This window comes from Lolium perenne, chromosome 4 (assembly GCF_019359855.2).
Source record: "Lolium perenne isolate Kyuss_39 chromosome 4, Kyuss_2.0, whole genome shotgun sequence".
In the NCBI taxonomy this organism is placed as follows: Eukaryota; Viridiplantae; Streptophyta; class Magnoliopsida; order Poales; family Poaceae; genus Lolium; species Lolium perenne.
This window is the reverse complement of record NC_067247.2, coordinates 261,324,488-261,349,229: the sequence shown is the minus strand read 5'-3', so window position 1 is coordinate 261,349,229 and position 24,742 is coordinate 261,324,488. Positions and strand designations below refer to the sequence as shown.

The 24,742-nt window shown below is 49.0% G+C and overlaps 1 protein-coding gene and 2 long non-coding RNA genes across 3 annotated transcripts; all 3 read right to left on the bottom strand.

Annotated features, from left to right (window-relative positions):
* Nucleotides 1–8,734: 8,734 nt before the first annotated feature.
* On the bottom strand, nucleotides 8,735–10,091 carry LOC127332104 (F-box protein At5g07610-like). Its single transcript, XM_071829079.1, has one exon. It carries the CDS (start codon nucleotides 9,671–9,673, stop codon nucleotides 8,861–8,863), a length of 813 nt encoding a protein of 270 aa, XP_071685180.1. The 5' UTR covers nucleotides 9,674–10,091; the 3' UTR covers nucleotides 8,735–8,860.
* Nucleotides 10,092–10,235: 144 nt separating this feature from the next.
* LOC139839035 (uncharacterized) lies at nucleotides 10,236–12,290 on the bottom strand. Its single transcript, XR_011756778.1, has 2 exons — nucleotides 10,996–12,290; nucleotides 10,236–10,408 (listed from the first exon to the last, which is right to left on the bottom strand). It is a non-coding gene; the product is annotated as an uncharacterized lncRNA (long non-coding RNA).
* Nucleotides 12,291–13,311: 1,021 nt separating this feature from the next.
* LOC139839034 (uncharacterized) lies at nucleotides 13,312–14,617 on the bottom strand. Its single transcript, XR_011756777.1, has 3 exons — nucleotides 14,508–14,617; nucleotides 13,702–13,950; nucleotides 13,312–13,610 (listed from the first exon to the last, which is right to left on the bottom strand). It is a non-coding gene; the product is annotated as an uncharacterized lncRNA (long non-coding RNA).
* Between the last annotated feature and the right edge of the window lie 10,125 nt (nucleotides 14,618–24,742).

Here is a 24,742-nt window from a genome sequence, read left to right as displayed (position 1 = left end):
TGGTTGCATCAACCGTCACACCGTAACATGGTGATCATATATAAGCGTGTAGTTGGGTATTCCGAAGGGATGGATTGATGCGTTTGTATAAATAGCGGGATTTGTTCATCCGCGTGATGGAAAGATACACTGGACCCACTCGGTGAGATTACATCCATAAATCTGCGCACCATATGAGTAGGTCATGAGGATGGAATCACATGGAACGAGTTGAATAGCCTTGTCGACAATGGGACCGAACTAGGTATGATGATATCGGCGATCATATCTCGACTCAACGTAAAGGTTCAAACGACGATCATATCTTTGTGGAATACATAGGGGTCACTATGGTTCTCCAGGCCTCCTGGTGATCAATGATCGGAGAGTCATCTCGATCATGTTTGTGTTGTTCCTGAACCGTAGGGTAACAAACTTAAGGGTTCAACGAAACTAAAGATAGTTTTGGATTCAACGGAAATAGAGAGAGAAAGCCGAAAAGGGTTCCGGGAGTATCCGAAGGGTGTTCAGAGTGGTTCAGGAGGTGTCTCGGATCAATGGCAATTAAATAATATGTATTATATTTAATTAAGTGAATTAATATTAATAATGATGATTTATTTAATAATAAAAGGTTGCACACCCTAAATGGGCCTCACCCGAAAGGGAGGCCCATGAAGGGGAGTGGCCGGCCCCCCGTAGGCCAAGGGGGCAGCCAGGCCAGGTGGGGGGATGGGGGCAAGAGGGGGCTGGCCGACGCACCACCTCCTCCCCCTCCTTTGTCCCACCTTTCCAATCCAGGAGCCATAGTCCCCCTAATCCCCCTATATATAGTGGACAAGTGGACGAATGAAAGTACACAATTAATTAGAGAAATCCCTCTCTCTAATTTTCTTCTGCGCGCGGTTCCTTGAAGTTCTGCGCCGGGAGGAAGACAACCCCACCCAGTACGCGAGAGCGCTGCTGGGATCCGGATCCAGAAGATCTACTTCCGCAATTCTGCTGGAATGGAGCCGGGAGCATCGTTGGGCACCTTACATTTGTGAAACCTACGATGTAAGGCACTTGCGGCACTTGACGTCGGAGCGAGGAGATTGAACACGACCCCAAGGGCGGCAACGAGTACGACTACATCAACCATGTTCTAGTGGTTTTGTCCCAAACTATAAAGTGGTACCAATTGGGAGATTTAGCCTTCAAAGTGGTGATTTTATGCTATTCACTTGGTAGAGAAACACACCCACCGAGGGCTATTCATCGCCTACTAGGAAGGCTCTCTATTCTATGGAGCATTTAGGAAGCTTAGGGCATCTCCAACCGGCCGACCCAAACGGACGCGCTGGGCCGTCCGTTTTGGGCCGTTTGCGTGGCCGCCCGGACACGCGGGTAGCGCCCCGCGTCCGCGTGTCCGTTTGGGTCGCACGCGGCGCCCAACGCGGCGATCCAAAGAGACGCCATGTGGTTCGTCTTCGTTGCGCGGCGCTGCGCCATGGCAGGCCTCGACGGGACAGCCATGGTGGGCGGTGGAACGCGCGGGAAAGATCCCGCGCGCACCAAGGTTCCCGCGCGCGCGAAAACGCCATTGGCGCGCGCTCGCGCCGAAGTTTCCCGCCAGACCGCCGGCTATAAAAGACGGCGGCGGTCTCACACAGACCGCATCACCGTTCTCTCCCCCTCCACCTTCTCCGGCGCCATGCTGCGCACCCTGCAGGCCACGTGGGCCAAGCTCTCCCTCGACGCCCGGGCCAGGTTCCCGCGGACGGAGGAGGAGGAGCGCGCCGACTCGCGGTGGGTCGCCGACGACGAGGCGCTCCGCATCGCTGCGGAGGCGGCGGTGAAGAAGGAAGGGGATGCGGAGATGGTGGAGGCGGCCGCAGACGGATGACACGAGACCGCGGACGGCTGGTACGAGGCCGCGGAGGAGGGGCGGCCGCCGCGGAGGAGCCCGTCGACGAGGAGGACCTCGCGCTGGCGAACATCAACGCCGCCATCGAGGAGCGTCTCGCCGACCTCACGCGCGTGACGAAGGAGCACGAGGCCACCTGCCGGGCCGGCCGCCGCCGATTAGGCGACCTCCTCGGGCAGAAGAACGAGCTGCTAGCTATGCGAGCAGCCCGTCACCTCATCCAGATGCCCTCGCCTGAGCGGCGCGCCCGGGAGGCTGCTGCGTCGGTGGAGCGCGGCCGGCAAGAGCGCATGCGCCGGCGGCAGGGGAACCACGAGGCCCGAGCCGCCGGCCGCGTCCGCCTGGAGGCGCGCACCGCTGTGGAACGCGCGGCCCTGCAGGAGCTGGAGATATGCGGGAAGCGGATGGTGCCATAGCAGGAGGCGGAGCGCGAGCGCGCCCGAGGCGCGCGGACGGAAAGGAGGAGGATGAAGGCCTCCGCCGCCGCCGCTGCCGCCGCCGCCGCGCCACCCAGCTCGTAAGCTGGAGTGGAATCCTCACGCTTATAGGCCGCCCGCGTCGAGTGAAATCCACGACCCCGACGGCGAGCCGGCGACGAATCGCCGGCTAGGCCACCGGCCCCGTACGTATTTAGGATAGAAGTAGTAGCTAAAAATATTGTGATGGGCACTTTTAATGGAAAAAAATGTTTATGCCTATGACACGCGGGCCAGGAGCGGACAAGGGGCGGACGTGAGCGACCACTCTTTCGCGTCCGCGGCCACGCAAACCCGGCCCAGATTTGGGCCGGGTTTGCGTCGTTCCAGACGCCGCGGCCATCCGTTTTAGGGATGGATCCGCGCGCTGGCCGGGTTTTTGTCCGGCTAGACCCATCCGGACGCGCGGGCGCGGGATGGGTCGCCGCGTTGGAGATGCCCTTAGATCTTGAAAAGAGGATGATAGCATAAACAACTAAATAACGAACAGCATATACGCGGTGGTTGACCTAGGTGGGCCAGCGTGAGCCATGATCCCCGCCCCCTTTGATATGATGCATCAACCTATAATGGCTATTTTAGTGTAAATTATGTGGTCATATGCTTGCGAACCAACTTAGCCAGCCTCCCTAATGAGAAAATCATCTTCATCCGCCCCCTTAGCTCTAAACCTGCTCCGCCCCTGCATAAGTGCACACTTGAATTTAAACTATGGCCATACTGTAGAGTTCCTTATAGATTCCCCTGACCAAGGCTATCTAGTTGTATTATACTCGACTCTTTGGTGCATTATTTATTGTTAAATCTATGGTAAAACCATGCAGGGATTAAATGAATCTAATAATTCTTCATCAACAGTGCATATCGAACAAAATAGAAAAGGCTAGAATAAGCACTGTCTTGTTATAAAGCGTCACAAAATTCAGGTGATGAGAAAATAGATATTTCCCTATAAACACAAAAATGATGGCACTCATTATGTACCATCAAGTGATGATAAAAAGTTACGTCACCCTTGCATGGTACAGAGAAGGGAAAAGGCCATAAAGCAGATGATTCCAAACATGATTTATTCATGTTTACCTCACATGAGGATTTAACAGGCATCCACAAGAATACGCAGATAGAAGCAAATAAAGTAACTAACAAGTCCACAGAAATAGCTAACCCATTCACATTGGAAGGTTTGCTTACATGACCTTCAACATTAGCCAACATCTCACATTGTCATAGGAAGGCTTTTGAGCATATATAGATAAGAACATCAAAATGTAGTAGATTTACGACTTATTCAAGCCACTGTGATGAAAAGCCTGAAACACTTAGACATCTTACTGCTTTTTAACATGCAGTTCTTGTGAAGGCATTGGCGCCACACGAACAGCCTGTGCGCAGCTGCCCTAACTTTTAATGTCCATCAAATAACCACTCCGAGAAACAGGGAATATAAGGAAGATACGGGTGCTGAGCGTAGTGTCCTAAAGTGCGGATAGCATGCACTGCCCTGCTGTCCATATCGATTGATATAATACTTCTTTGGGGCCCTATAGCAAGGTAAATCAAATTCCGTTCTGGATGGACTGCAATAATCACCATAATATTGTATGGTTGGAGCTGAAGAAAAAGTGGTTCTGGCAGATCATATGTACTGAAAGTATACTTCAGGATCCATTGTCCACTATCATAATCCTCGAGAACCCAAACTGCTATCTTGTGGCCTGACCGATCATGGTTCACGGTGTTAGGGCAATATGCTTGTTGTATTACCAGGGGGTCAAAGGCCACAATATATAGTACATGTACAGGTGCACATATGCAGAAAGCCCCCTAACATATGGGGAAACTACAAAATACAGATATATACATCTAACACCCCCCCTCAAACTCATGGTGGATCCACAACACTGAGTTTGGAGAGTAAGAAATCATGCTGCGCTCGAGTCTGTGCCTTCGTAAAGAAATCCGCCAACTGCAAATCTGAAGGCACATAATGAACCGCAACAACATCATCCTGTACCTGAGCACGTGTGTAAAAAGCATCAACACCAATATGCTTGGTCAGCTCATGCTTGACCGGATCACGTGCAATACTGATAGCACTGTCTTTGTCGGACAAAAGTGGAGTGGGTGTCGTAACAGAGACCCCAAAATCTGCAAGCAACCACCGTAACCAAGTCACCTCAGCAATCAACAAAGCCATAGCCCGCAACTCAGCCTCAACACTCGAACGAGAAACTGCGACCTGTTTCTTCGTCTTCCAAGCAACAAGCGAACCACCAAGAAACACACAGTAAGCAGAAAGTGAACGACGATCCGTAGGATCACTCGCCCACGTAGCATCCGAATAGCACTGGAGCTGGAGAGAGCTGGAACGGGGAAAGAAAAGGCGACGAGTGATCGTGCCACGAAGGTAACGAAGAACACGGAGGAGATGACTATAGTGAACAGTGGTAGGAGCTGAGACAAACTGACTCAGAATATAAACAGGATAAGAAATATCAGGACGAGTGACAGCAAGATAAACAAGACTCCCAACAAGATGGCGATAACGGGTGGGATCAGGAAGAGGATCACCATCAGTAGGACGAAGCTTAACATTAAGCTCCATAGGAGTATCAACCGTGCGCTCATCCCCAAGGGCAGCACGAGCAAGAAGATCCTGAATGTACTTTTCCTGAGAGATAGAAAAGCCATCAGAAGTGGATGAAACCTCAATGCCAAGAAAATAGCGAAGAGGACCAAGATCAGTCATAAGAAACTGATCCCGAAGACGAGTCTTGACGAAGGCAATATACTCAGGATCATCACCAGTAATGATCATATCATCAACATAGAGAAGAAGAAGAGTACGTCCACGAGGAGAAGTGTGAACGAAAAGTGCTGGATCATGAAGACTAGGAGAGAAACCAGCAGCAGTCACCACAGAGGCGAAGCGCTCAAACCAGGCACGAGGGGCCTGTTTGAGACCATAGAGAGAACGTCGAAGACGACAAACCATCCCATCGGGAACAGAATACCCAGGAGGAGGCTGCATGTAAACCTCCTCACTCAACTCGCCATTAAGAAAAGCATTCTAAACATCAAGCTGGGAGACAGACCAGCGGCGAACAGAAGCAACAGCAAGAAGGGTACGCACAGTAGTCATATGAGCCACAGGGGCAAAAGTCTCATCATAGTCACGGCCGTGCTCCTGCTGAAAACCACGAGCCACAAGACGCGCTTTATAGCGCTCAAGAGATCCATCAGAGCGAGTCTTAATTTTATAGACCCACTTACACGTGATGGGACGAACACCAGAAGGGGGAGAAACAAGATCCCAAGTGCCAGTGCGCTCAAGCGCAGCGATCTCCTCAGCCATGGCAAGCTGCCATTCAGGATAACGCTCGGCTTCCCGATAAGAAGTCGGCTCGGAAACGACAGAGAGACCATACTGACTAGGAGAGTAACGAGCTGGAGCACGACGCTGACGAACAGGCCGTGAAGGGGGAAGCTCATCTGCAGAAGACAAGTCATCAGAAGAAGAGGAAGAAGGGACATCATCGGAAGGAGCCGAAGCCGGAGAACGAGGAGTACTAGGTGGACTAGACGAACGAGAAGATGGCGCCGAAGGGGGCGCATCAGAAGTAGGAGGAAGGGGAGGAGGGACAGCAGGGGGTGCATCCGGAAAAAGAAGAAAAGAGATATCATCCACCGGGTAAGTACCCGAGGTGGGGCGAGGATAGAAGGGACGCGTCTCATCAAACGTGACGTCACGAGAGATGCGCATCCGACGACCAACGGGGTCCCAACAGTGATAGCCCTTATGCTCATCACTGTATCCGAGAAAAACACACTCAACAGACTGAGCGGTCAGTTTGGTGCGTTCGCGAGGAGGCAGAAGGACATAGCAGACGCAACCAAATGAACGGAGAGTCGAGTAGTCTGGAGAAACACCAGAGAGACGCTCGAGAGGAATGCCACCCTGTAGAGCAGCGGAAGGCTGAATGTTAATGAGGTGGGCCGACGTAGCAACAGCCTCAGCCCAGAAATGTGGCGGAAGAGAAGAAGCAATCATCATAGCACGGGTGGTCTCAAGAAGATGACGATGCTTACGCTCGGCGACGCCATTTTGAGCATGCGCGCTGGGACAAGAAAACTGAGCGAGGGTGCCCTCCTCAGCAAGGACACCACGAAGGTGCTGGGAGATATACTCAAGAGCAGAATCAGCACGGAACACGCGAATGGGTGAGGAATACTGAGTGCGGACCATGGCCGCAAAACGCTGATAAATAGAGAGCACCTCACTGCGAGAGTGCATGAAAAACACCCAGGTGTACCGTGAAAAATCATCAATGAATAAGATATAGTATCGATGGCCCCCTTTCGAAGCGAAGGGAGCCGGACCCCAAACATCTGAATGGACTAAATCGAACGGTCGATAAGAGACAGACATACTAGTAGGATAAGGAAGCTGAATCTGTTTGCCTAACCTACAGCCCTGACAGTGTAACGACCCATCTCCAGAGACAGACCCTAGAAGGCCACGATGAACCAAAGACGACAGGCGAGAGTCACAAAGGTGACCAAGACGATGATGCCACTGCTGAAAAGAGCCGGTGACAGAGGCAACAATCGGAGGAGAACTGACAGATGGAGTGGCAGCGAAAGGAACACGAAGCCAGTCTAACTCCCAAAGCCCCGGAGACTTACGGCTACGAGGGCCAGCTCCAACCAGGGCCTGTGTGCGACGATCCTGAACCACACAAGACTCAGCGTCAAGAATGACGCGACAACCAGAATCGGTGAGCTGGCTAGCAGAGAAAAGGTTCATCTGAAGGCGAGGAACATGAGAAACATCAGGGACAAAGAAAGAGGGAGTAGAAAGGGTGCCTCTACTAGAAACAGGAATAGAGGTACCATCAGCCGTGACAACACAGACAGGAGAAATAAGAGACCGAAGAGCAGACAGAATAGAAGACTCAGAGGTCATATGAAAAGAAGCTCCAGAATCCAGATACCACGGGGACGTACCTGACTGTGTAGAAACTGGTGGTCGCGCAGTGCCAGAAGAGCCAGTCACAGAACCAGCAGCGCCCAGCGAGGAAGAGTCTGTAGTAGCGAGCAGACCACGAAGACCCCTGAGAATGTCCTGATCAGAGAGTGCAACTGCAGAAGATCCTGAAGAGCCAGCCTGCTGACGATCCTGGAACTGCTGACGTGGCGGGATCCCGCGTCCAACAGGTGGAGGAAGTGTGGCCAACCTTGCCACAGTAGGTGCAATGAGGACGAGGGCGGAGACTCGAACCGCGAGGCTGCTGACGTAAACTGGAATCCCAAGCATCAAGCAGGCGGTGAAGCTGCGCTATCTCATGCGCAGAGAGGGGCGCGACTGGAGAGGTCGACGTACAATCAGGTGCCGACGAGGAGCTATCACCCACACGCACAGAGGCCACCAAAGGGGGTGACGGAGAGCAACACGCCGATGAAGACAGAGTCTGCAAAACGCGGTCATAACCGCGGGAAGAGGCCGCGAAAGTCGATGTAGAGCGGCGGGCCGACGTAGACGAAGTCGGCGAAGCGCGGGCAGAGCCGCATGAAGAGGCCGCAAAAGTCGGTGAAGCGCGGGCAGAGCCGCATGAAGAGGCCGCAAAAGTCGATGTAGAGCGGCGGGCCGACGTAAACGAAGTCGGCGAAGCGCGGGCAGAGCCGTATGAAGAGGCCGCAAAAGTCGATGTAGAGCGGCAGGCCGAGGGAGACGAAATCGGCGAAGCGCGGCCAGAGCCGCGCGAAGAGGCCGCAAACGGCGACGAAGAATGGCTAGTCGTCATACACGGAGGCAGCGGACAAAGACCAAAGACCGAAGGGAGGCCCAAAGATAATTTGGGATCAGCGGAAGAAGACATCGGATAGCACACAGTAATTTTTTTTTTTGTATTCTTTTTTTTTTTTTTGCTCTTTTTTTTTCAGATCCAAGTCAACTGGGAAGGTGCAGATCGGGAGATAGAGAAAACAACAGAAACGGACGACGCGGCGAGGGGAGATCGACCAGGCAGGGGAGCAGGCCAGCACGATCGGGCGGGAGCAGGGCCAGCACGATCAGCCGGCAACCAGGGACCAGGGCGGGACCAGGAGATCGGCCGGGCGGCGGAATTCGGGCGGGAGCAGATCGGCCGGCGTCGGGCGGGACCAGGAATCGGCCGGGCGGCCGGGCGGCGGAATTCGGGCGCTCGGGCGTGACAAGGAATCGGCCTGGAGAGGATCCACGCGAGGATCCACGCGCGGGACGAGCGGAATCGGCCGGGCAGAAGACAAAGGAATCGGGCGACGGACGACGGACGGAAGATTGAACAAGCAACGTCGGCCGGGGGAGGATCAATATTTGCTCTGATACCATGTTAGGGCAATATGCTTGTTGTATTACCAGGGGGTCAAAGGCCACAATATATAGTACATGTACAGGTGCACATATGCAGAAAGCCCCCTAACATATGAGGAAACTACAAAATACAGATATATACATCTAACACGCGGAATACAAGTGCCCCTGAGAAACCCCGATGTAAGTGTGGAGTGTTTGGTACGGTGTAGGGATTTTCCTCCAGGTCTTCCCTTCCTTGTCCACCGTGACCAGCGATGAACCAGAAGTGGTGAAGTGCATAACTCCATCGAAGAATACACTTTTGGAAGTATTACCCACCACAGTGCCATTATCCCACTCGCTCTCCTTGTAGGTCCACACTCCGGTCTCCGACGAGTATATCTCAACTCCTATGACCGGATCATTATGATAATAATCTTTGCAGACGATCAGAAACACGGTGAAGTGGGGGGACACGGTGGGGTCGAATCCCAAACGCCTGTTGTAGATTCCACGCCTTTCTATTATATTTGGCAACATGACCCACTCATGTGTTGCGGGATTGCACACAATATAATAGATTTCCATCTCCAATATATTCTGACCTGGTGAAGGAGAGATGATGTCGAGGCACAACAGGAGACCATTGCTGCAGTCCACGAATCTGACTTCTGGAAGGTTGGGCAAGATGGGGAAAGATGGCTCAACCATCGGCTGGCCCCTCCCAGACAAATTAGTGAACTGGCGAGTGTATGTGGGTGATATGCTCATGTAAAAGAACCCGGACAGTGTCTGGGTAGACTTCTTACGGATTTCAGGGTCGGAGCAGAGGACTAGCCAAGATTTGGACACACACTTGAAGCGGCAGAGCGAGCTATAGGGTAGCCGGGAGAGGATCTCGATGACGAGGTCCTCGGTGAGGATGCTGGCGTCCTCTGGCAGTGGAAGCCGCTTATTGCTCGAACTCTCCCCCATATCCTAGTGGCGTTACCGATCCATTCTGCAAATGGCGAACAATCAGTGTCTGTAAGAGAAAGCTACAAAATGGATTTATTTTGAGATCGAAGATAGAGAGATATGAGTGGGGAGCAGACCGGAGGAGCCTAACAAACTAATGCGGATAAAGATGCTAGCGGGATCCACATCTAAGGTGTAAAGTGGATCCCATCAAAATCCTACTTGTAGTTCAATGATAGTTGTATATGATCAAAAGGATGGCGGTGACTAACCCGAAACAATAGGTCATTAGATCTAAATGGATGAGTGAAGATTATTTTTTTATCTCCAGGATAGATGAGATTTACATCAGCGGTGTACGGTAGCAGCCACCGTAATCGGATCTCGGGGAGATGAACCCACTGTGGTCCTTGCCGGTATGGGTTGCGATTATGAGGAAAGACTAGATTTAGATGTGCGCCTTGGCGCACGACCCCGTGTAACTCATACCGATGAACAATGTATATAAGATAAATAAAAATTAGGTTGAGAAATGATAATATGATTCTTAGGTTTCACAAACGAAGTAAATAGAATGAAGTTTAGATAAAGCAACCTTAATTACAAACAAAGTATGTACATAGCTATGTCAAGCAATAGTATGATATCTATAAAAACATAGAGAAGACACATCATAATTTAGTAGTACAACATAGGGAAAAACAAGTAAATGTGTGAAGGATAAGCGGTACTGCAGGTTGCCAGTCCAAAGTCCTACAGAAAAAGAGGTGACATGGTTATCTTCATATAGAATCAGCTACTACCTCTATAGGACAAAACAAGTTTACATCGTCATTTCTCTGATTGGTGGATGTACCATGCGGTCATCCAAGTTGGTACCAAAGCTATTTATACATATGAACATGGTACTGGCATTTCAAGAAACAAATGCGTTGAGGAAAAGGAACATTTCTAACCAAAGAAGAATGACCTACATATTTCTCATGAACACTCTGAATAGGCAACACCAAAACACCACCAAAAGGGATGCTACACAGCTACAAATAGATTGTTTTCTAAAATAAAATCCGGGAGAATAGTACCAACCCAACTGCACTGATGCACCATGGCAGTAAGTGATACATCTAACCAGAAAAACAGGCTTGTGGAGTAAACTCTTAGATCTACTCAGGTATAGATTTTGTTAAATCTTTCCGTTTCCTAAAAAACATTTTTGAGATTCATTATTTGAATAAGCTTCATATCACAATGTTTCATTGGTGCACCATCGTAGGCTAGAGAGATATTAGAAACAACATAGTTTCATATCAATAATTTGGCATCAAAGACATAGGGCATACTTATCTGTTGGGGACACTGCACTTGTAGAATGTACCATCATTGTTGTACGTACCATTGTACTAATCAACTGAATACGGAAATTAGCCATCAGAGTAAAGGAGATACTATGGAATGTCTGAACAAATATAACAATCAGGCTAGGTAGATGTAAGAACATGGTCCTTCATAAGTTACAAATATATTATAAACATCTGCAAGACTGTCCTCTCAAAAAATTCTACCATTTTCTTAAGACAAATGGTATTACCGAGTTTACTGGTACTTACAACAGAACAACCTCCTTGACAAAACCTTACTCCACCAATTTATACATCGCCACTCACCTTGGTCCTTTGGAGGCGGAGCAGTTCGACGCCTTGCAGCTCGCAGATGGAGGCTGCTAGGTTGCCGACTGCTACAGCTTGACTCCTAAACATAAATGACATCTAAATCTTTCATACATAATCCATGAAATGATAATGGTATATAAAAATAGGCCGTAAAGAGATATGCACCAATCGACAGTATATCATTTAAGTATCGGCAAGCAGCAAGAATCACCATTTTAAATATATAGCATCCATTTAGGCTGCTAAGGAAATGACTATAAACATTATAAGCATAACGGCCAGTGTGAAGTCCAAAGAAAAAACAATGACTACTACATGAACATCAAACCAATCCATACCATAGTATTTCTTTTCATGCAAAGGCTAAATAATTGTTCCATCAAATTCAGAAAGCTACAACTGAAGTTATTTGACCTTGAAATAATCCAGTGTGGGGGGAACATGGTGAACTTAAGGCCAGTGGTACATAACTACTCCGTGAAACAATCTTATCCTAGGACTTGTGACAGCATGATGCCGGGCCAATCAAGTCCGGAAAATGAGAACAATTACCATTATTATGTGCATACAGGAAAAGAAGCCATCAAAATAGATGTGAATGTTGCAAAGGACAAGAAGTAAAGGGGATTCCACTAATATGACAGAGATCCATGCTGTAAAGACATACTTTACAATTTATATCTATTTGATAATCAATCTCACCAGCAATCCCCCGGGCATCAATCTCCATCAAGACGACCACCAGGAAAGAAAAAGGAAAGAACAGAACAGCCATATCAACCAAAAGCCGTTCCAACTTTGACATCGGGATAACTATTTTTAATAAGGATAGAAGCAACATGTTGTAGATATTAGGTTTGGCACATATTAGTACATTTGCCTTCATCTATATAACTATCTTTCCTAACACAAGCTATTCGGATAAATGTTAACCGAGAAAACCATAATAATAAAGTCCTGATTTGACCCGCTCGTCGACATTTAGATGAAAGATTTATATTAATTTCAACAGAAACCAATTTTATCTGATTAAGAATGTCAGCTAGATGCATAGGAACAGTTGTTGCTAAAGAAGTTGACTATGAAAAGTGTAAGAATACTCCAAATATGTACACCGTATACACTCCTTTAGAGAAGCATACATCCATCACTTGAACAATAGCTACATCAAACAGAGAGCAGGGAAGTGGCGTACCGAAAAAGTAGTGGCCGCGTGACATCCGTATAGTTGAGCAAGGCTAAGGCATAGCGAAAATCTTCCGGCACGAACTCCTCGTGGCCGGGCAGGATATTGAGGTGGCAAGGTCGACCAAGGGATGGAGCAGCTAGTGGTGTCTTGGGAAACGATGGTGACTGGCCCAACTCTAACATCGCTGACCCCATTACCCACATCCCTCTCTATTTAGTAAGCACCAAAACCAAAAGAAAATTGATAAAAAATGTAGATGATAAAAAAGACGAGGAGCATGCACTCCAAACATGACGCGTTCTTAGTTCACGAGCTCAAAATGGAAGGTTCAAAAGTTTTGATTGCAGATGTTGCAAGCTCATGAAAAAAAACTATTACCCTTCCATGGATAAGTTAAAGCTAAAGTATATCATTGTCTACCTAAGTTTACTTTAAACAATTATATAACCGGCAACACTTTCTATCATTTAGCTTAGAAGTGAGACACTAAATCCTGATTTAAGTTCTTCAGAAATGAACACTACACGTGCAAGCTAGAAGTTCTCGAATTATCAGTTTTTTAGGATAAATAAAATGTATGTGTGCAACCTCAGTTTAGATGACTGGGCATGGATGGAATGGTCTAAGATCAAAAAAATGTAGAGGCACCCCCCTTAATTGCTAGGATATATCGGCCATGAGCTGACACATTCAATCATCTCGGTTGCTGAACAAATAATAGAGCATATCGGTGTGAACCAACCAGAACAACAAAATTATACTAAAGAAGGTGACAATAAATATGAAATTAAGCCTAAATGATGATGCATCTTGGCCATATTTAGTGCTAAGAGGTTTGCACAAGGTTGCCACATTTTGCCACGAGTGTCTCATATTGTACAAACTCATCTCTGCAGCCTGAAAATGGCCAGCATCAGCGAACATGATTCCTATGAGATCCGTGGCCAAAAATAGAAAGGGCAAGAATTAAATGCATAAGATACCTAGTATAATAGGTCGTTGAAGTAATTCCGATGAATAATTCTACGCTAAGTGCTGGCAAACAGGAGAATATTTTCCCTGATCTTTGTAAGAGGAATGTAGATGTCACCTGAAACTGAAACTATTCAAATGCTGAAATCATTCGGTTGCATGAGAAACGCGAGAGAAAAATAGTGAAAGGATGATGACGATGACGGGCAGCTCACCGGAGAAAAACCCGCTGAGGAAGGATAAAACCACGTCAACTTCACACACTACCAGAATATTCAGTAGACTGCAGCACAACAAGGTTTTCAGTATCCACCTAAACCTGATGCAGCCGGCTTGGCACGGCTGGTTGCCAAACTCTGCCGACAGGGTGCACACCACGCTTGAGGGCGGGTTCAACTGGTTCATCCTCTTCTCCCACCCCTGCAGCGTTACCGTCAGCAGGTAATCTTCACGATGCCAGGTCCCTGTTTCACATTAACATCAGTGTGCATTTCACGAAACTGGAGTCAAAATGAGATCGTTGTTCTGCTGGAGGTGCCTGTGCCAAATCTACATCAAATTCATGAGAAGGTCACGATGGTAGGTGGTGTTCTACTATTTCCTATGGATATATGTATGCACATATTGTTCACAGTAAGATAATAGATTCAGACCAGTGCACATATATGTATGCATATGTGTGCCTGAAAAAAAATAGAGCTTAATTTATACATGATGAAGAAAAACATCTATGCAACGAGTACACAAAAAACCCGAGAAACAAAAAGTCAAGTCAAATAAATCAGGATTGATACCCTGATCATGTGTGTAATTTACCTATCTGAACCAAATGCCAAAATGGAGAATTAAAACAAAACTTATTCCAGATCACAAACCAAGAAATAACATCGAATACATTTTTCTTTCATTACACTGATCATTCTACTATGCATTAGAACAAGTTATAGTACAGTAGATCAGATCAGAGAGACATAGTAAAGAGAATCTATTTAGCAGCAATACCATAAGTTCAGAGCATTACCTGTAGCATACAAAGGAGAATCTATTCATGTACAAAAAAAAGCCTGGATCTGCATTAACAAGAAAAATAAAATTCAGAACACTACCCAAAGTTCCTCCAAATTCTCACATTCAGAAATATACGGATGCATTTATCTGTCAACCAAGCAAAACTGTAATTTATCAATTTGCATTAACAAGAAAAATAAAATTCAGAACACTACCCAAAGTTCCTCCAAATTCTCACATTCAGAAATATACGGATGCATTTATCTGTCAACCAAGCAAAACTGTAATTTATCAATTTGCACTCATAGATACTGAAACATGTTCTCGAATTATCTGTTTTTTAGGATAAATAAAATGTATGTGTGCAACCTCAGTTTAGATGACTGGGCATGGATGGAATGGTCTAAGATCAAAAAAATGTAGAGGCAAATTCTAAAAGGGTGAACCATTTCTAAATAGAGTATTGGAAAAGATATGTTGACAATACATGCTAACAAGAAGATTGAAAAACGCGAGAATAGAAAAGAAATGATATAACTAAGCACATGCAGAGCAAAACATCAAAGAACAGAGTAAGGTGAAGAAATTGGAGGAACCACATAGCTAAGTAATTACAGTATATGTTAGTAATTCTGTAAAAATAGATGAATACTTTAAAATTCATCCGAATTAGGACATATTAACAGTGTGTATCAACAGAAGTATAAGAAAACAGGGAAGCATTAAACCTAGCATGACCTAAAAATTGTTTACAATGTGCAGCAGGTGACTCAGCTAGAAAACAGATGAGAAAAGAAGTAGGTACACACATGTGAAATAGGACAAAATTGCAGATCTGTTGTCGTCAGAAACCCACCGGCGGGCAGCGACGGGCAACACCGTAGAGCCGGGAACAACCTAGAGCTGCGGCTGGCTGAGGTCCCTCCGAGCGACGGCCCGCAAAGCGTTCTGGTCACACGTCCGATGCTGATGCAAGGGCGTGCCACCTGACCTATACCTGGTCAGGAAGGTGATGGAGATGCCTCGCTTAGTTTCCTGCATGGCATACACGTAAACATTAAATACGAGCCTCGATCGGCTCTCAGGTTATCCTGTGAATCGGCTCAGGGAGCCGATCCACCCATGATTCGTACGGGGTGCACGAATATATGGTGGTCCTGCTTGATCAAGATAAAGCTAATGAGATCTACGACGATTTAGGGTTTTCACCGCATAATCGGATCATCCTACTCACGGTTGGGCCTCGCGGCCACGCACGGTGATCGTAAGCCGATCCTAAACAAGGCCTAAAAACCAACACAAGGTTGATCCCCGGAACATCCTGTTTAGGGCCAGCGAACGACACCCTACGTGCCGCTGGATCCTCCACCCCTTTGTAAGGCCTAACTATTGCAGATATTAAACTAATCCTTGTAGAACAAGGAGCAATCGTAACGGATCAGATCTACTGAATAATGATCAAGCGGGGTGCCGCCCCCACACCTAAGATAGGTGTGAGGGCGGCTAGACATGCAAGGGTTGCACTAAGATATCATGGTACGCGAAGAACTATGCTAACCCTAACACATCTATGATAACTACGCTGCTCGCCATCAACAAGGCTTCGATGCGAGCAACGCATGAACAACGTGGAGCTTGTCTTTGCCTAGATCGCAAGATGCGATCTAGGCAGCATGTTGCTTACCGGTAGAAACCCTCGAGACGAAGGAGTTGGCGATGCGCCGAGATTGATTTGTTGGTTGAACGTTGGTTGTTGTTTATTCCATAAACCCTAGATACATATTTATAGTCCAGGGGACTTTCTAACTTAGACGTGCACCTAACCGTGCACGAGTAAAATTCTATCTTCTAATCTAAGATGCAATCTACCATAATTAAAGATACACGGGCAATCTAGCCCAAACTCTTCGTGCGAGGCCGCTTCAAAGATCTCCCACGTGTAATCTTCTAAGCCCATCTCTCTTACGGCCCACCTCCTGATTTGACCAAAATCTGGTGATAACACATGCCCCCCTGGTTTTGGCAATGATAATTTCAAAACCACTGCTTTTCCTTCGAAGGGTCATGTCATGGCGGAAGCGGACTGTCGCAGTATTCCTCATCATGATGCCTTGTCTTTCCAGCTTCTCTGCAAAATTTGATAACCTTGGCATCATTTCCTCGAAAACTGCAATGACATTAAATTTCCACCAGGCCTCTCATTATTTAACTGTGCCGATTAATTAGCTCTCTTCATCCCTTCCTCTGTTCCGTCCATCGGCACCAAAAAAACCCTCTTCTCTCTCAGCCATGTCTTCTTCTTCCTCCTCTTTCGTCTCTCTCCAATCCTTCTCTTCAAGCGAGCCGGAGTGGAACTCCGATCACGCGCCAGAGGGCGACCTGCCTCTGACCGATGGGGAAGAGGACCTCAAGTTCCTCATCGATGGGGAGCTGATGAGCGAAAGTGAAGACGACCTCCATCCTTGGGTGAAACCCACCTCCCCCGACGGGAAGGGGGAAGAAGTAGAGGAAGAAGAAGAAAAAGAGGAGGGCGGCCCCTCTTCCCCCACTAAGCTTCTGCCGGCCAAGCGATTCCGCGCTTAGGCGGACAGCGAAGACGATGATGATGACGAGGAGGAAGAGGAGGATGAATCCTCCTCCTCCATCGGGTATCCGCCGACCAAGCGCTTCCGCTCCTGGGCGGACAGCGAGGATGATGATGATGACGAGGAGGGCGAGTCTCCAGCCAAGGGCTGGGGCAGCAGCGACGAGGAGCTTCCTGGGAGCAGCGCCGACGACATCGACGGCGGTGACGACGAGGACAGCGACGACTAGTAGAATAGAACTAGTAGTAGCAGTGCACTAGGCACCAGATCCCTCTTTTGAGAGCCATCGGCTCTTTCTTGTAAAGCCGCTCCTTTGAACTAATGAAAATTGTTCTTTCAATTAATCCAATTTCATTCCTTCCGCCTGTCATGCCAAGACCGATAGCAACGTATCGGATTTCTTTTCTTTTGGACGCCCGTGAAGCCGGACTCACATGCCGATCAGCCCATCGGTCAAGCACTTCTCAATCCTTTAGCCGATGACTACTCATCGGCTATTTTGAGAATCCAGTCCTTTTCCTTCTCTTGCAGTGACAGGACGGTCCAAAACCTGTAAAAGCCGTCGGCCTCCTTTCCCGATTCCTCTCCATAGCTTCAGTAGTCTTCTTTTGCAACACCTTACTACTTCAGAGAAGACCACAATGCAAGGCCAGTCGATGTGACTCCAATCGGCTCCCAAAACAGGACATCTACCAAGTTAACTGCCCCCCGAGCCTTAATCAAGGCGAGAATACAGGCAAGGATGCACAGGTCGCTGATCAGCTTTCTTCTACTGAACGTCGATGTTGATGTAAACTTTGAGCATACAGCCAGTAGGTCTTAATTCTAAAGTCAATGCCCTTGCATCGGCTGTAAAAATTTTTTTTTTTACTGCCCGATTTTCCCTAATCGGCCCTTAATGTTTATCTGCACATGTACATGTTCATCTGACTATATGCCCCCCGAGCCGAATCTGCCAGGTGACTGCAGATATCGGCTTTTATGGTTAGCTAGGGCACTGCACTTGCACGTTGGCTCCGCAAGGACTCGTGCTGACTTTCATCTGCCGACGTGGCCGCTGCCCAGTAGATTGACGTTGCATACAGGCAGAACATGTGATTAGGATAATTTTGGCCGATTGCTGGAATCGGCCTCCATATTGATTGGAGCGCTGACTGAAGGTTCTATAATGCTCCTTCATAATTTTTTGGGGCCGATCACAAAGATCAGCCTCACCCCGTTTGCTCATCGGTTTAATCTTGCTACTCGGTCAGGCTGGTGGATAAAACCAGCCCAACCTCTGACTTGATGCGCCTGCTGTCGTCCACCTTGAGTGCATCGTAGAATCGTGGAGCACTAAGCTCCGTCGGAAGGACGAGCACCATGTTTGTGCCAGCCGATGTTTCATCATCGGCTTTCCTTTGCTTGGGGCGCCACTCCATTTTCCGTGGACGACCCTCTTCGTCCAGGTGGTTCGGCGAACTTTCGCAGCCCGGATCAGTCGCGCCTTCCTTAACGTATGCAAGTATAACCTTTCGGCTTCCTCCGGCCGCGCAATCGCCGAACCCTGCGCTTTTGTGAACGGCTGAGTCCATCGGGGCACCACCTTGGCCGGTGGTACTGTCTTCTTCCTCTTCTTGTCCCTCGTCTTCGAATCCTCGAGATCTGCCCGGCGAGGGACTCGGCGCGTTTGCTTTGTGGCGGGAGAGGCCCTAAGCGCTTGAACACGGACACGTTGGCTGCCTCCTTCTTCTTCTTGTTGCATTACAGGCAATTGCCGATTGTGGGCAATCGGCTCATTCCTGAATCCCGGCGAGTGTACGAAGAAGGGGTCCCGATGCTGTCGTTGTCGTCTTGCTCCCTTGATTTTTCGTGGCACGGCGCTCGTGCTCCTCCTCATCGCGATCGTGCGACGATGTCTTACGGCTTCTCTAGCCGGGACGATCTCTCTCATCATCATTCTTTGGATCGTCGGCGTTGGTCATCTTGACTCACATACTTGTTGAGGAGGTGATCGAGAGAGGGTCTTTGATATCTCATGTTCTTCACTTCTCCTCTCGTGACGTAGCGCTTGCCATCATGACGGAGCCGATCGCGTGGAGCGGCCTCTTCGTGTCCTTGCTATGAGAGCAATGCCCTCGTCTCCATCTTTGCCGAGTGGTTCCCGGGTCCTACCATGTTGATGCTTTGAACGAGGATCCTGGTGGCAACCTTCGGGGTAAGTGCACTCTACCATGTTAACGGCGGGGAAGGGCTGGGTGTCGACCTTCATGGCGTATTGGTTGAAAATTAGACGCCCTCTTTCTATCGCCGCTTGGATGTGCTTGACGCCATACCTGCGATCGTTGGTGGCATGGGAGAGCGAGTTGTGCCATTTGCGGTATGGCTTTCCGTTCGGCTCTTGCACCGTGGGGAATTTGAGACCTTAGGAATCGTCATTGTTTCTCCTTGAGCAGGAGGTCGAAGATTTGCTTAGTCTTGGTCACGTCAAAATCAAATCCCTGGGCGGGCCTGGTGGCTTTACCCATTTGCGAATACGGGGGTTCCTCCCGAGTCCATTCGACCATTGCTACCTCTTGGTCTCCCGCAGAACTTCGTCTTCCTCTGCATCGACCGGGACTCTGCACGCTTGAACTTGTCTTGGTACAGTCCGGTGGCGCTGTTCATATGCCGATAGTTTCGAACCATGTGCACCGGTGAGGGATAATACTTGGGAGGCCATGTCCTTGAGCCGTGTTGCAAGGCTGCTACGCCAACTCGGCGCTTCTTTTTCGATTATACGAACCGAATAACATCGGTTCCTAAGATTCCCGAAGCGCTGGATGTATTCCTCGTCACAGTTTCTCCGCGCTTCGACGTAGTTGTGCTAGATCGGCAATGCCGGACTCGGAAGCCTACGAATGGTACCGCATATGGAACTGCTCTTCCAAGCGCTTCCAAGTCGGATGGAGTACGGTGGCAAAGAGGTGTACCATCCGAAAGCCGATCCCGTGAGGGACTGTGAGAAGAGCCTCACGCGTAGTTGATCCGACAACGAAGCCGGTCCTAGTTGCGCCAAATATCGGCCCACGTGCTCGATGGAGCTGGAACCATACGATCCACCGAATTTGGAGAAGTCGGGGAGCCGATATTTAGGTGGTAGCGGGATCATCTCATAGTCGTCGGGGTACGGCTTGGAATAGCCGATGGCCCTTCTTTTCGGCACCATGCCGAATCGGTCTCTCGGTATGGTGCGATCGATCCATTGTCTTTGGCTGCAGAGTTGAATTCGAAGATTCGCCGGGTGGCGTACTTAGCCGACCATGTTTGCTTTTCCAGCTCGAGCCAAGCTGCGGGAGGCGAGCTCGGAGGTTCATCGGGGTGGCGTACTTAGTTAGCCACGTACGCTTCTCAAGCTCGTCCCGACGTCCCTCCTGTTTTCCCGAAGTCCCCGATGTTGTGGCCTGGTTTGTGAGTGCCCGGTTGCCACGATCGGCACATACGTGCACGTGTACCCGTGAGGGACCTCCTTAGGCGCCTCGGGCAAGAACTGGTAGTCACTAGGGTCACCACCGATCTTGTAGACGACGAATGCCGGTGTAGCCGGCACTTCGGTGCCGCCAACGCATATGGCGGCGGTGGACGGGCTGGGTGGCAACTCTCCTTGATGCGTCCCGAGAGCTGGTCCTGACGGCGAGTGCGGTGCCTCATGATCTCCTGGATCACGCGAAGAGCGACATGCTCCAACGTGTTGACCAGGTTCTCGAGTGGCGGTGTAGCGAGTGAGCCACCAAGTAGTTGATCTCTGCCGCGGGGACCTGGTGCGTTCTTCCGACGGGCGAGAGGTCTATCCCATCCGATTGCACCATTAGGCGAGAATCCCTTCCACGATGCCATGTGAACGGGTTACGTGGAAAGAGCCGATGAGGTCGGCTTCGAGGATGACTTTGATCTCGTCATACTTCTTCTTGAGCTCGTCCGTCGGATCCTCGTATGTGGCGGCGTGCCGTCCGCCATCTCGGATGTAGATGGCGATGTGGTTGATGTAGAAGCTTGTCCCACCGGCGTGCGTGCGAGAATGTGTTGTCGTCGAGAAACCCACCGGCGGGCGGCGACGGGCAACACCGTAGAGCCGGGAACAACCTAGAGCTGCGGTGGGCCGAGGTCCCTCCGACGACGGCCCGCAAAGCGTTACGGTCACACGTCCGATCTTGATGCAAGGGCGTGCCACGACCTATGCACAGTCGGGAAGGTGATGGAGATGCCTCGCTTAGTTTCTGCATGGCATACACGTAAACATTAAATACGAGCCTCGATCGGCTCTCGAGGTTATCCCGTGAATCGGCTCGGGAGCCGATCCACCCATGATTCGTACGGGGTGCACGAATATATGGTGGTCCGCTTGATCAAGATAAAGCTAATGAGATCTACGACGATTTAGGGTTTTCACCGCATAATCGGATCATCCTACTCACGGTTGGGCCTCGCGGCCACGCACGGTGATCGTAAGCCGATCCTAAACAAGGCCTAAAAACCAACACAAGGTTGATCCCCGGAACATCCTGTTTAGGGCCGTGACGACACCCTACGTGCCGCTGGATCCTCCACCCCTTTGTAAGGCCTAACTATTGCAGATATTAAACTAATCCTTGTAGAACAAGGAGCAATCGTAACGGATCAGATCTACTGAATAATGATCAAGCGGGGTGCCGCCCCCACACCTAAGATAGGTGTGAGGGCGGCTAGACATGCAAGGGTTGCACTACGATAGCATGTTACGCGAAGAACTATGCTAACCCTAACACATCTATGATAACTACGCTGCTCGCCATCAACAAGGCTTCGATCTGAGCAACGCATGAACAACGTGGAGCTTGTGCTGCCTAGATCGCAAGATGCGATCTAGGCAGCATGTTGCTTACCGGTAGAAACCCTCGAGACGAAGGAGTTGGCGATGCGCCGAGATTGATTTGTTGGTTGAACGTTGGTTGTTGTTTATTCCATAAACCCTAGATACATATTTATAGTCCAGGGGACTTTCTAACTTAGACGTGCACCTAACCGTGCACGAGTAAAATTCTATCTTCTAATCTAAGATGCAATCTACCATAATTAAAGATACACGGGCAATCTAGCCCAAACTCTTCGTGCGAGGCCGCTTCAAAGATCTCCCACGTGTAATCTTCTAAGCCCATCTCTCTTACGGCCCACCTCCTGATTTGATCAAAATCTGGTGATAACAAGATCAGAGCAATGTGGTTCAACTATTAGATGGATACAATATCAGAGTGAATAGATCTAACCTGTTGATCAACAACAACGAAGTCAAGCGAGTAGAGAGTTCTTTTATCTGGGCTCCTAAACTCGCAGATCCTGGCGAATCTTAAACCATAATCTTTCATCGGTAGGAATTCCGAGAAAGATCCTTCAGAGACGTGCAGTCCATGGGAACATATTCAACAAGCAAGATAATGAGCAGAGCACACATGCTATAGTAATGGGGACATATTCTCATACTGGCTGTGCAAATCACATAAGCATATCAAATCGTTCACAGTAATAGCGAACAACTGTTTTTGATTCAGTCTTAGGTGAACCTAATCTATACCTAATAATAAAGAAAATAAGGTTTCTTGTTGGTCCGTCTTTTGTTGCCCCTAAAGTTGGCAAAAATTACACCCCACTACCACCGGTAAGTTAAATACCGCTTTGTCCGTATCAATGAAAAAAAAAACGAAAAGCAGGCTTAGACACGCGAGGAATCCCAGTCTTCGCTGCTTGGTCGTTTTCCTTTGTATGCGTTTTCTTCATCGTTGTCCAACTCCTGATTGATACGGCACGAACAAACGTGAAGAAAACAAGAAAAGAGAAGGAAAAGAATCAGTGCAATGCACGCACCCCCTCCAGCTGCCCATATCCGGATGACCTCCCAAAGCAGGCCCTGGGTACTCCAGTTTCCGATCGGAACGCGAACTCCTATAGCGTTTTGCATACCAACATGAGCTGCTTTTGCCATCCGTGGTATGTCACGAAGCTGAATCCATCACGAAGTCTATCCCTGTCCTTGATGCTTCAATAAAAACCGAATCGAAGCCGACACAAGACAACTAAAGCCTACTGTCGCCTGCCCGCCATCACCTGGGACGCCCTAGCTCGATTACTCACCGTCGTCTCCGAATTCCCCGTCCAGGAAAGTAACCCAAACGGTGGCAACGAGCCTCGCAGCGTTGGCGATGACATCACAGGTGTTGCCGACCATGGAGTCAGCTCCCAAAACAGCCTCTGGGTCACGGCGGTATAGACGGCGAGCGCTACGAGGAAGAAGAGGAACTCTAGGTCGTCCTTCGTCTGCACAAATAGCACGCGCTGCGCCTTGGCATCTACCAGAAGCTTTATGCACAGCGGCGTCGGCACGGCTATATTGGTTGCCACTTGCCATTGTTGAGGACGTTGGAGCAGTGGGACTTCCTACGGTGGGGGCGGGCGGGCGGCTGGACTGGACAGGCTAGCCATCAAGTCAACGCTTGGCTGGAGGACGCTGAGGATACCGTGCACCGGCCGCATCTGGGAGAGGCCAGCCTGCGCATCCTGGTGGCCGGCGTAGCAGGTCGCGATGGAGAAGTTATGCTAGCTGCTAATCGATGCATTAGACGGCAACACGGTCGATGTCTGAAGAAAAGGCCCTGCCACGGGAGACGTGGGTTTACACGTTCACGCGACGGAGCAGATGCAGGTCGCGATGTTTCCGTCTACTGAAGGTTGGGCCATCAAGCTGCTTCAGTGCGAAGCATTCTGCCCCATTAATCTCACGCCCACTCCCTTGAAAGTTGCTCTTCAGCAACATGATGACCATCTCTGAATTGTTCTATTTGGTGGTTTGGTGGTTGTGGCCTGCGGTGGGCTCTATCCAAGGTAAATTAAATCGGTTTTGCTAAACATCAGTCGCCTGATAATTTCTTAAGTCCCACTTGATAGTGCTGACCGTCTGATTGTGCTCTAATTCGGTTCAACCATGCGGTTTGATCATTTATTTCACGATAGGAAGCTAAACACCAGCATGGGACTGGGACTTTAGCCGTTATGAGCCGTTACGGGACTGGGGTTGTTTTATAAAATATTTATTAAAAAATAAGGATAAAATTCATCTTTTATTCTCCCGATGCAACGCACGGGCATTTTTCCTAGTTCTTCATAATAAAAATAAAGCTAATCATACAACCTGGGCAAGTCACATATTCTCATACTACATGGGCAAATCACATATTCTCATACTACATCGGCAAATCATAGTATAGCGAAAACAGTTTTGGATTCAGTCCCAGCCGGTGCAGTGTTGCTACAGTTCTTGCGCGATGTGATGGGATCTGCCGGTGGTGGAGTGGCTGCAGTGAGCGGACATGCTCACGCGTCCAAGGAAGCTATCGACGACGGGCGGGAGTTAAAAGCCCAAGAGAAAAAATGCGGCAGAAGGCGCACATGGAAACAAAAGGGGATCTTACCGGTGGGGATTTTTTCTGCCACGGCAACCCCGCGGTTGAAAAGTTGATACGGGCGGCCGGGTACCTCAATGAAATGGCAACATGATCCCGTAGAAGGCCCAATAATCATGAGAACCTAAGCCACTTAATTAAGCATAGTAGAGCCAAGATAAACCTGATGGTTGCATCTGATATGAAATACAAATAAGGTAAGATTGCAAGGACAT

Coding starts and splice junctions, on each gene's coding strand:
- LOC127332104 (XM_071829079.1), bottom strand. CDS start 9,673: ATGGGGGAGAGTTCGAGCAATAAGCGGCTTCCACTGCCAGAGGACGCC.